The sequence below is a fragment of the Equus quagga genome, chromosome 7 (assembly GCF_021613505.1).
Source record: "Equus quagga isolate Etosha38 chromosome 7, UCLA_HA_Equagga_1.0, whole genome shotgun sequence".
Taxonomy (NCBI): domain Eukaryota; kingdom Metazoa; phylum Chordata; class Mammalia; order Perissodactyla; family Equidae; genus Equus; species Equus quagga.
In genome coordinates, this window is record NC_060273.1 from 34403803 (window position 1) to 34416735 (window position 12933).

General features: G+C 44.2%; 1 protein-coding gene across 5 annotated transcripts in view; it reads left to right on the forward strand.

Annotated features, from left to right (window-relative positions):
- The window catches only part of LOC124242358 (radial spoke head 10 homolog B-like), a 67698-nt gene that overhangs the window by 1675 nt on the left and 53090 nt on the right, over positions 1 to 12933 (forward strand). For 4 of the 5 annotated variants that reach the window (XR_006889428.1, XM_046667326.1, XM_046667325.1 and 1 more), the window contains exons 3-6: positions 5445 to 5520; positions 8339 to 8407; positions 9979 to 10152; positions 12527 to 12612. Coding sequence is in view for 4 of the 5 variants with exons in the window: in XM_046667326.1 (XP_046523282.1) it covers positions 5445 to 5520; positions 8339 to 8407; positions 9979 to 10152; positions 12527 to 12612 (405 nt within the window). In the remaining variant the exon portion in view is untranslated. Of the gene's footprint in view, positions 1 to 71; positions 199 to 5444; positions 5521 to 8338; positions 8408 to 9978; positions 10153 to 12526; positions 12613 to 12933 lie in introns of all 5 variants that reach the window. The other variant, XM_046667327.1, reaches the window with a different exon arrangement.

Here is a 12933-nt window from a genome sequence, read left to right on the forward strand (position 1 = left end):
ACTGAAAATCTGTGTCTTTAACATCATTCTCTCTCCTAGAGTTTTAGGTTCAAATTTTTGACTCCCTACAGGGCATCGTCCACTGGACTTCAAACTCCCCGTGTCCAAAAGCAAAGACTGCAGGACTTGGAATAAGATGTGGATTTGAGTCTTAGCTCGATGATATCAACTTCGTCAGTGAACCTTTCTGAACCTCAGGTTCTTAATTGGGGAGCATACGCACTTTAGAAGGTTCCTCTGAATGTTGCTGTTTCTCTCCCAGCTCTTGGCTTCCCCATTGGTCCCTATTTCTCTAAGGCCACCACCATTTTCCTACATCCAGGCTTGAAATCAAAACACTATCCTCTGCCTTCCCTGTGCCTTCGTGTTTTTTTTTTTCCTCTAAGCTTCTCTCCTTAGTCCTTTTCTCTCTGTGTACACTCTTCATTTCCTCTTGACTGGGCTATTGGCTCGTTTCCTAAAGATGTCCCCGCTTCTGGTCTCTCTTCCCAGGCCTCCTGCATAGATTTGTATTCCTAGTCCATGGTTCTGTTTACATCGCTCCCTGTATTAGTTATCTCTCTGTGTAACAAATCACCCCAAAACAGGACAATTAAAACAGTCAGTATGATCTCACACAGTTTATGGGGGTCAGGAATCTGGGAGCAGCTTAGCTGGATGGTATTTGGTGAGCATCTCATGAGGTTCAGTCAAGATGTCAACTGGGGCTGCTGTCATCTGAAGGCTTGTCTGGGCTGGACAATCTGCTTTCAAAGTGGCTCCCTGGCGTGGCTGTTGGCAGGAGGCCTCACCTTGTTTCTTTGTCACAGGGACTCTCCACAGGGATGCATGAATGTCCTCACAACATGGCAGAGAGCCATCCAAGAGAGAGCAAGGGCGGAATGCACGGTATCTTTCATGGCCAGTCTCAGATGTCACCCCCTGTCATGTTCACAACATCCTAGTGGTTACACAGGCCAGCCCCATTCAGTGTGAGAGAGGACGACACTTGGGCATGAAGACCTGGAGCTGAGAATCATTGGGAGCCATTTTGAAGTTGGCTACCCAACGCTTCTTAAGAACTTCTGATTTCTTTCCATTGTCTACAGAATAAAACACCTTCGCCTTGTGCTCTGACCCCAGCCTTCCTCTCCCCTCCCAACACAAGAGCCCAGTTAGACTTCTCTCCATGATCCCGTTTGTTTTTATCTCTGCTTGCAAAGATTGCCCTTACTGGATTTTGTCGCTCATTTCTGTTTCTTTTTTTTTTGTTTTTGAGGAAGATTAGCCCTGAGCTAACATCTGCCACCAATCCTCCTCTTTTTTTGCTGAGGGAGACTGGCCCTAAGCTATCATCTGTGCCCATCTTCCTCTACTTTATATGTGGGATGCCTGCCACGGCATGGCTTGATAAGCAGTGTGTAGGTCCACACCTGGGATCCAAACCGGTGAACCCCAGGCCACTGAAGCAAAGCATGCTAACTTCACTGTGCAACTGGGCTGGCCCCTGTCCCTCATTTCTGAATGACCAAATCCCACCCACCCTTTTCCACTAATTCTTCCCAACAGGAAGTAACTTTCCTCCAAATTTCTTCTAACATACTTATTACTTTCTATTATATATTACTTTATACATAATATATATTATTTTCTATTCCATACATATATATTATGTATGAATTACTGTAATTTGTTTATTGGCCTCGACTGCTCCACCAGGCTGACAATTCTTTCGGTGCAGAGATACACCCAGAATACCACACACCAGAGCTTCGGCCCGGCAGGTGCTCAGTCAGGATTTATAGTTTGAATGATATCAGGAGCCCTTTATTAACGAGTCACGCTGTGCCAGCTGTGGGCCGAGCACTATAGAAGCATACAAAAAAGTATGAAATATGGTCTGTATAGGCAGTGTGTAAGTGTGTTCCACGTTGTGCTGGTTTTAGAGAAACTCAGAGCAGAGTGTCGGTAAGTGTGCTGAGCTAGTTCAGGGAAGGTGGGCCCTCTGGTCCCCCGACACAGGAACCAGAGGAATTGAATATCCTGACACAGAGCGTGTCCCCATCCGGGCCGAGAGCACCTGGAAATGTGTGGAAAGGTGTGAGGAGGGAATGACGGGAGGTGTCATTGATATCACTGAAGGGACCTATTATGAATTCTTTTGAAAATCCTTTACAGTGTCTTTATCCATCGTTTTAAATGACTGAAGTACTGTATACTCGTTGTGACAAATGAAATAATGCAAAGATATCTTAAGGGAGTTAATCATCTCCTTCCACTGGTATTCCAATTTCACCCTCGCTGCCCGCTCCCATGAGTTACCACAATGTCTCATCAATTCGAAAAAGAGTCTTTTGGGGTTTTATAGGTAAATAATTACATAATCTTCAAATTAAAATAATTTCCTAACTCTTCAATATTTATGCCAATTAGTCAAGTTTCTTGACTTTTAAAAAAAATAATTTATGACTTTTAAAAAATTTTTTTATTGAGGTCATATTGGCTTATAACATTGTGTAAATTTCAAGTGTACATTATTATATATCAGTTTCTGTATAGACTGCATCCTGCTCACCAGCAATGGTTGTTTTTATCCATCACCATACATAGGCGCCCCTTTACCCCTTTCGCCCCCCCCTTCCCCTCTGGTGACCACTTATCTGCTCTCTTTGTCCATGTGTTTCTTTATCTTTCACGTATGAATGAAATCATGCGGTGTTTGTCTTTCTCTGTCTGGCTTATTTTGCTTAGCATCATACCCTCCAGGTTCATCTGTCTTGCTGCAAATGGCACAATTTTGTCTTTTCTTATAGCTGAGTAGAATTCCAGTGTAAATATATATATACCACATCTTCTTTATCCATTCATCCGTTGATGGGCACTTGGGCTGCTTCCAAGTCTTGGCTATTGTGAATAATGCTGCAATGAACATAGAGATGCATAAGTCTCTTTCAATTGTTGATTTCATATGCTTTGGATAGATACCCAGTAGTGGGATAGCAGAATTATATGGTATTTCTATTTTTAATTTTTTGAGAAATCTCCATACTGTTTTTCCTAGTGGCTGTATCACTTTGCATTCCCACCAGCAGTGTGTGAGGGTTCCCTCTTCACCAAATCCTCATCAACATTTGTTATTTCTTGTCTTGTTAATTATAGCCATTCTGACAGGTGTAAGGTGATATCTCATTGTAGTTTTGATTTGCATTTCCCTATTAATTAGTGATGTCAAACATCGTTTCATGTGCCTGTTGGCCATCTGTATATCTTCTTTGGAATAATGTCTATTCACATGCTCTGCCCATTTTTTGATTGGGTTGTTTGTTTTTTTTGTTGTTGAGTCGTATGAGTTCTTTATGTATTTTGGAAATTAACCCCTTGTCAGATACATGATTTACAAATATTTTCTCCCAGTTTGGTGGGTTGTCTTTTCGTTTTGTTCCTGGTTTCCTTTGCCTTGCAAAGGCTCTTTAGTCTGATGCAGTCCCATTTGTTTATTTTTTCTTTTGTTTCCCTTGCCCGGGTAGACATGGTATTTGAAAAGACCCATGTCAGAGAGCATACTGCCTATATTTTCTTCTAGGAGTTTTATGGTTTCAGGTCTTAAATTCAAATCTTTAATCAATTTTGAGTTAACTTTTGGGTATGGTGAAAGATAATGGTCTACTTTCACTCTTTGGCATGTGGCTGTCCAGTTTTCCCAACACCATTTGTTGAAGAGACTTTCCTTTCTCCATTGTATGTTCTTGGCTCCTCTTGCAAAGATTAGCTGTCCATATACATGCAGTGTTATTTCCGGGCTTTCAGTTCTGTTCCGTTGACCTGTGTGTCTGTTTTTGTACCAGTACCATGGTGTTTTGATCACTATAGCTTTGTGGTATATTTTGAAGTCAGGGATTGTGATGCCTCCAGCTTTGTTCTTTTTTCTCAAGATTGCTTTGGCAGTTTCTTGACTGTTTGCATTAACTAGAACCTCTAAAACAATGTTGAATAATTGGTGATAAAAGCAGGCATCTTGCTCATGTTCCTGATTTTAACAGAATTGATTTCAGTGTTTTACTATTAAAAATCATATATACTATTGTTTTTTCATAAATCGTCTCTTATGGTTGAGTAGTTTCCTCATCCCATAACATTACTTAGAATTTTTAAAGAAATGATTGCTGAGTTTTATCAAATACGTTTCTGTTATCTTGTCGTAAACAGATGGTTATTCTTTGATTTGCTGATGTCACGAATTATGTTTACCGATTTCCTAATGTTTACTCTTCCTTGGGGTCATGGAATAAGCCAGTTTGGTCATGGCTGTCACGGGTTCCTGTGTTTGTCACCTCACTTCCCTCAGACCCGAGAGATGGGACAGGTGACAGATCGCACGTTATTCACATGATGCTGAACTGAAAATCGGGCACTGTTTTTGACACCTCCCTTCCCTGAGTCCAGCGCATCAGCACATATTCTGGCTCTGTGTCCACAATGTATCTTTTAAAAAAATTTAAAAAATTATCATAGTAAAACATACATTATATAAAATTTACTGTTTTAACCATTTGAAGTGTACAATTCAGCGGTGTTAAATGCACTCATCATGTTGTGCAGCCATCACGACACTGTCCACGTCTAGAACTTTTTCATCATCCCAGACAGAAACTGTCCAGAACATTCTGTAACCTTCCATCTCTCTCCCCTGCCACTGCCCGCCTCGCCCCCCTGCAGTTAGCTGTCTGCCACGATCTGTTCTCCACACAGCAGCCAGCATGATCTTTTTAAGACACAAGCCTGATCTTGTACACCTCACCTCTTAAAACCCTCTCCTGATTCCTCCTGGAGATTTGGATTTTGTTGCAAGTCTTTATCACAGCCCACCTGGCCCCTGCCCCCTCTCATCTTCCTCCTGTCCTGCCCGCTCCCACCCCCGCCCCCGCCCCACTCTGTGTGCTCCAGCTGTGCTGCTCTCCTTTCTGTTTGCTGAAATTGTCAGGCTCTTTCCTGCCTCAGGACCTTTGCACTTGCTGTACCCTCTTCTGAATCCTCTTCCCAGGGTTCTTCTCATGGTCGATTGTCTCACGTCCTTCAGGTCTCAGTAGAACCCTTGTGTCCTCAGAGCCTCCACCCTGACTATCTGTGTGCAGCAGCCTCCTCCTACTCTCAGTCACATTCCCCCATCATTTCTTTCACAAAAATTGAGCACAATCTGGAATTATTTTCTCTGTTTCCTGTTTATTATCTGTCTCTCCTCAGTGAACTATTGTCTCCCAAGGGCAGGAACTTTCCAGTCTTGATCATAGCTCTAGCCCCAGGACTTGGAAAGGGCAGGCACATAGCAGCCCTCGGGGAATGATTGTTGAGTGAATGAATGGGAGACGTGACTTGTACTTCTTCACTGATGGCAATTGTGTACTTTAAGCCACTGTCACCTCGGTTTACTCACATTCTTCGTTACCTTGAGCTTTCTGTCTCTGTAGCTACGAAGGGGAAAAAGTCCGAGGACTGTACGAGGGGGAAGGCTTTGCCGTCTTTCAAGGAGGCTGTACCTACCACGTGAGTCGCACGCCTTGGGACTGGGGAGGGGGGAAGGTGTGGGCTGATAGCTTTAGATTCGCATCTTCAGAAATATCCGTTGATGCTTCAAAAGAAAGTGGAGGTACTTACTGCTGATTTTGTTTTGAAGCCTGTTTATGTATTTTAAGGGAAAAGTATGGCTCATGACAACTGAAGTAGTCGCTTTTGATGTTTTTCTTTTCCTGATTCCTATTTATTGTACAAACAGCATTAAGGTCGAATAGTCGATAATAATGAATAAGATCCCAGTATCATCATCCTCTTCCCATAAATGTTTTCAGTTCGCTGTATTTCTTCATTCCTTCAATGGGTGTGTCAGTATTTTCACATGGGCACTTTCATTTTGTAGATAACATCTTGAAATCTTTTTCACTTATGAATCATTTTCTGTATTGCTATGTGGTTTCATAACTTAAAAATTTTTTTATTGTGGTAAAATATACATAGCACAAAATTTACCATTTTAACCGTTTGCGTATAGTTCAGAGGTACTAATATACTTACCATGTTGTGCAACCATCACCACCATCCATTTCCAGAACTTTTTCAGCATCCCAAACAAACTCTGTACCCATTAAACAATAACTCCCCATTCCCTCCTCCATAATTATTTTAGATATTCCGTAGTGGGGGTTTTTTTGGTGAGGAAGATTGGCCCTGGCCTAACATTCATTGCCAGACTTCCTCTTTTTTTGCTTGAGGAAGACTAGCCCTGAGCTAACATCTGTGCCAACCTTCCTCTACTTTGTATGTGGGATGCCTCCACAGCATGGCTGATGAGTGGAGTGGGTCCACGCTTGGGGTCCGAATCTGCAAACCCGGGCCACCAAAGCAGAGCGCACAGAACTTGAACCCCTCCTCACTGGGCCATGGGGCTGGCCCCTGCATAGTGTCATAACTTACTATTCATAACTATGCCCTAGGAATTGGATACTTTTGGGGTGTTTTTGTTTTTTGCCTTATTGCTAATGCCACAACGAAGGTATTCATTCATTCAGATTATCAAAGAAATATGTGATTATTATAGGAGAATGAATTTTTCTTATAAGGCGTGAGTTTTAATATGCTGATTTTTTTCCCCTTAACGTACAACATGTTCATTTTCCTGTGTCATTAAGAACTTCAAAAATGCTCTGTATTATGACTGAAGGATAGTCATTAAAATGGCTGTGCCATCTTCCTTTGCTCTAAGATTTGGGATTTAAGGTGCTTCGTTTACCCTGATCAGAATCTTCTTTCTCCGCTGTGGTGTCTTATGCAGCGCTGGTTGTAAATAGTTCAAAACGACACCCAGCGCTTGATTGCAGAGTAAACCCTCCCGGCTGCTGAGGACACAGGGGAGACTAAGTGGTTGTCTTGCTGCCTTTAGGCACATGGTTACGTGGAAGCTCAAGCCTGGACCGGCGGCCTTGCCCTTCCCACGACTGTGGGGCGAACAGCCCTCCGTTTGTAGGGGTCTCCTCCCTAGCCGCTGTCAGCTACTTGCTTTGTAAGCTTTCTGTATTTCCCTTAGACTCAAATTATTTTGATTAAAGCTAATCACCAGTTGGATCTCCTTTAAATCACGAGGGAGGCCCACCCCACAGATTGACTCCGTAGCCCCGAGCCTCACCCGTGTCAGTCAGGCTGGGGTTTGTCACATGTTTAGATCCCCATTTGCTAAAGACAGACAAGAAAAACAAACGTTTCATGAGTACACGTGCCCTCCCCGTGTAGATGCGGTGTGATCTTCTCTTTTCTAGTTTGTGAAAATAGAAGTGCTGGCTATTGCCCGCAGTTTCCCTGAGGGCCAGCCCCGTCTGACGTGAGCCCATGTGAACTCGGAACCATGATAGACCTTCTTGCTAGAGAAGTGAGGGCAGTGGTTCTCAAAGTGGGTTCCCAGGGACCAACAGCATCAGTATCACCTGGGAATCTTTTTTTTAAATGCAAATTCTCGGGCTCCAGCCCAGTCCTGCTGATGAATCGGAATCTCTGCGGGTGGGCCCAGCAATCTGCGTTTCACACCAAACCCCGCCCCCCGCAGGTGACTCTGATGTGTAGTAGAGTTTGAAACTCACTAAGTTAGGGCACTGTTTACACAGACCCTTGGTTCTCCCCTCCAGCCCCCCTGCCTCTGACAAGTGATTCTAAGGAAGAACTGAGTGTCATTTTATCTTTGTTTTCTCTGACTGCATGTGCACACTCAGGTGTGTTAAGTTTCCGGTGACTAGTTCCTGTCCATTAACAATAGACACTCTAAGTGTAAATGAACTGTACTGACAGCTGTCTGTCATATGCCTGTATGTCCACGTCAGTGACACACACAGACACACAGTGATAACGCCCAGGAAGGGGAAACAGACCGAGTGTGAAACTTACAAGTGCAGTAATTTCTGATACCCAGATAACAGTTTTAATCCAGTTTAAATAATTTTTAAAAATCTTTAAACTTTGAAACACAAAACCAAAAGTATGTGAATTCTTTTGAAGTATAAAATTTTCTGACGGCTTGATTCAAAGAGGAAGACGCAGGTTAAATTTCCACTTGGTGTCTAGCAGCTGCACGGGGCTGCCTGGTGTAAGTTTTAGGGAATTGGATTTTTTTGGACAACTCAGACCCTTTTTAGAACCAGTTGGACACCAGTGCAGCCCCAGCTCAAAGGAGGGCTCTGCCGCCATTGCTGAATGTGTAGACAACCAGATTCTTGCAGATGAAAGGGGAAATAAGGCCCTATCCTGAGGGCTGAAACCATGGGCGGCAGTAGGCATGTGAAGCCAGCGACTGGTCCTCAGGGTTTGTTCTTCTGTTTTGAAGGGGATGTTCTCAGAAGGATTCATGCACGGACCAGGCACATATGTTTGGGCCGACGGATTGAAATATGAGGTAAAGCCTATAACACGTTATAGTTCTAAACTGTAATGGTGAAATTTAACGGTCAGGTTCCCACAATTAGACATGCTACTTTCGTAAAAGTAATCTAGCACATGGGCCAAAAAAAATCCACAGAACCAGAGAATATAGGTGAAAAGTAACCCGTTATTGCACGGAACCCTCTGGTGGTTGTTGTTACCAGTTTCTAGAGTATTCTATGTGTTCCGTGCATGTACTGCACACATGCGTGAACTTAGCCTCTCCTACTTTTTACAAACACAAATAGTTTCTTATACGCTCTCTTGTGTACCTTTATTTCTTAGAGATGGAACCATGTCCACTCCTCCACATCCCCCTATTTCACCGGCTGCTTGATTCCGTTATGTGGGTTTCACTTGACGCATCTTGCTGGGTTGAGGAGAATATGTATTTTTAAATTGATTGCTATAACCCAACTGCCCTCCGAAAGAGGGCACCAGTTTCCACTCCCACCCACAAAGTGCTTGAGCCACTTTTAAAAATCACAGTTGCAGACCTGCTAACATGATGAGTGGTAATGAAGATATTTAAAACAAATGCAGGTATTCAAATAGCAGCCAGGTGAGGGAAACAGAGGTAGGTTTGGGCCAGGTGGGCAGCTAACTGGAGCTGGGCAGTGGAGACGAGGCTCAGGGAGAGCGAGGAACGGGTCACCTTCACCATCGTGGAGGGGAGAGGACCTCCAAGGCCCAGGGGAGCCTGAGGATTGGGTCCCGACAACGTTTCCAGGAAAGCTCCCTTCTCCCAAGACGCCCTGCCTTCTAGCCTGTGGTCTCCGGTTCATTGTCTCTGGAAGTTCTGAGGCAGGGCTCATTCTTGCGGGCCCAGAGCCGCCCCTCCCCCCCCCACCAGCCCTGTCAGGAGGGTTGACGGGCAGGATTCAAGCTCTCGGAGAAGCATCTTCAGGGAGGTCAGCTGGCCTCGGGGGATCTGGTCAGTGGTCAGAACAGGCTGCACTGTCCTCTTTTCTCTGCTGACTGGCTGCCTGCAGCGAGGTCACATCCTGGAAGAGAACCCGCTGGCTCTGGGCTGAGTTGTGCCGAACTGTGTGCTGCCCAGCCCTCCTGGTCCCGAGCAGAGTGGATTCTCGGGAAGGTGCTCACGGGGCAGATGGTGGGCTGACATGTCCGCAGAATATCTTGATGAACCATAGGCAGAAAGACAGGTTTCTGCCAGCGATCAATAAGCCTGGCTGATCATCAGACTCTCCTGGAGGGAGTGCCAGAATCCAGTAAATTAGCCTCCTTCGGGGTGGATTCTAAGAATCTCAAGTTCCCAAGGCCAGAATTGGAAGCCACCACTTTGCCATGTCACTCACTTGTATCTTGGAGCATAGTCTACACACAACCTTCCAGATATTTATTCTGCCTGGCCCTCTACCCAGTGGAGGGATCAGGTGAGAGAGGGTGGGATGCGTAGAGAAGGGAGGAGGGGGGTGGGAGTGGGGGATATTCAGCTGTTTCGTGGGAGGAGAGAACAGCCCCCAGGTGTAAGGATCTCTCCGCTGCCTTCTTTCTGTCACTCTTACGGCCATTTTGCCCTAGGGGGACTTTGTGAAGAACATTCCCATGAACCATGGCATGTACACGTGGCCGGATGGCAGCACCTATGAAGGAGAAGTGATAAACGGCATGAGGAATGGATTTGGTATGTTCAAGTGCAGCACGCAGCCTGTGTCCTACATCGGCCACTGGTGCCACGGAAAGAGACACGGGAAGGTGGGTGAGGCAGCCACGTGACTCCCATCTGTGAAGAGGATGTACAAACATGGAAGGGGGGAAGCGGGGCCTGTTAAGGGCACATTCGCCTTTTGTTTATTGAGATGAAATTCACATCATGTGAAATTAACCGTTTGAGAGTGAACCATCAGTGGTATCTTGTACATTCAGAATATTGTGCACCCTCTATCTAGTCCTCAAACATTTTCATCACCCCCAAATAAACCCCATACCCATTAGGTAGTTACTCCCTATCCCCTCCCTGCACCAATGGGCTTTCGGTCTCTATGGCTTTAGCTATTCTGGATACTTCATATGAATAGAATCACACAACGTGTGACCTTTTGTGTCTGGCATCTTTCACTCAGCATCATATTTTCGAGGTTCGTTCATGTTGTAGGTACTTCATTCCTTTTTATGGCTGAATAATATTCCATGGTGTGGATATACCACATTTTGTTTATCTATTCATCAGTTCATGGACACTGGGGCTGTTACTATCTTTTGGCTCTTGTGAATAGTGCTGCTGTAAATATGTGCGCAAGGATTTGTCTGAGTACTTGTTTTCACTTCTTTTGCATACGTACTGAGAAGCGGAATTGCTGGGTCCTATGGTAACCCAACGTTTAACATTTTGAGGAACCACCAAACTGTTTTTCACAGCAGCTGTACCATTTTACGTCCCCACCAGCAATGTAGGTTATATTCACTTTTAACTAAGGTTGCTGTTTTTGTAATTATTGTTTTGCTGTGTATAGGATGATAAAATATCACAGCAATGTTTTTAGAAAAACTGCATCGTTGTAATCGTCACTGGTTGAGCATTAGCCGTACCCTGTTAATGAAAGTGTCACTTGGGAGGGTGTTGTCACCAAGTCTGTAATCTTCCTAAAACCCAGGACTGTGCAGTATTCACATATGGTTTCTTAAATAGCCGTGGACTCATTTTATGTCTTAAAAATAATTTATAATTGTTTACTAAGATAAGGTAAATGCCATGGGTTGTTTTCAAACCCACAAAGTCAATGGGTGGAGCCTGGCGCATCGTTTAGAAGCTCACAGAAATCAGTGTCTCTAACTCCAACAGCGCTCTGTGAAACACTGAGGTAGAGGCGAGAAGCAGATCTGTGACCAGCCCTAAGGAATCTTCGAGAATTCTGCCTATAGAAGGCTATTGTGAGAACAGCACCGAGAGTTAAATTCAACTTGTGTTTTGCTCCTCCTGAAGACACCTGGGCTATGTGCTCATTGCTTGTAAGCGTGTCTACCATATGGACTAGAAATAGAACCAGAGGTCCTCACATGAGGTACATGCCAGGGTCGCTGGGAGTCAGCCAAAATGCCTCTGAGAAACCAAGTCCGTGCATAAAAGATTTGGAATTTAGTTCAAAAGAGAATTAGAGAGCTAGTTCAAGCTTTTTCTTTAACAGATGCCAGCCAAGAGAGTTAGGAGGGGGTTACAAGGGCCTGATGGCTACGCCTGTCTTAGCACCCTGGCCTCCCTACACCCCACTTCCGGGCTCTCTGCACCACGTGGTTGCTCTCCCTTTCTGCAAGAGGAAGGCTGCTCAGGTCCTCGCTAAGATCTCCTTAGCCCTCCTACTTTAGTCCGATTTAGACTGTTCTGTTGTGTCCTGGGTTTTCTTTTTTTCTTTCTTTTTTTTTTTAAGGCTCATAGCAGATCGGTTCAGACATATTGGAGGCGTTGGGGGTGGTGACTTCCAACAGAGGCACCTGTTTGGCTCCAAGAAGGAACAAGTTAGCTTGATAACGAGGAAGAAGATAGAAAAATCACTCTCACACACGAGGAGATAAGCCAGTGAAGAAGCAAGCACTTTGAGGCCACTCAGCGTAAATCCAAATACCTTGCAGCATGGCCATTCCAGCTGAGAGGAGCCCTCGAAGGAAGCTGATGCTGTGTTCACTCACTGGAGGCGGTGAAATAAGGAAGATGTCAAAATGGATAAAGCAAAAATGGTTTTGATACATAAAAGATAGGGACCTTCAGTTATATGCAAGGTGTTACTCTTCACTTTAGGTGACAGCAAAACAGAATTACTTCAGGTATACTCATATGACTAATAGTTACCGAATATACTGAATATGATAACTGTAGTCATTCCCTGCCTTACTGGGGCCCTTTGTTATTAAGGAGGAACTGACTTGCGACATGATGTCATTCTCGCTTGATGGACTCTTCACCATTTTCTCGGTTGCAAAACAGAAACCTAACACAGACTATATGCCTTGCCTAAGTATGATTTTGACTTCTGCCTAGTTTAAACTCTGTAAATGCGTACATTTTTATCTCTGCCTTCGAAAAAGCATGTGTTTTATGAGGCTTGATTTTTAAAAATGATATTATTCGTTTTAGGGCTCCATTTATTACAATCAAGAGGGCACCTCTTGGTACGAGGGAGACTGGGTGTTCAACGTCAAAAAGGGCTGGGGAACAAGATGGTAGGTACCCCCTCTGGCACGTTTGGGGTGTGGGAGAAAGTACTGGTCCCTCAGATAATTCTCACTCAGGCTCTTTAGAGATAAGCTGCAGAAATTCCAGGGAACGTATTTTCTATATCAGCAAGGTGGAATAGTTAAGTTAACCCCAATGGAACCTCAAAGTGATGAAAATATTCTATGGAAAATTTAGAAAAACCATATTAAATGATGTCTAATCATACTGGTTCACTTTCTTATACGTACAAACTGCCTTTCTTTGTTCTCCATGTTAATCACGGATCTCAATTATTTGTTGTATGTTTTCTGAAGCATGTTGATGCA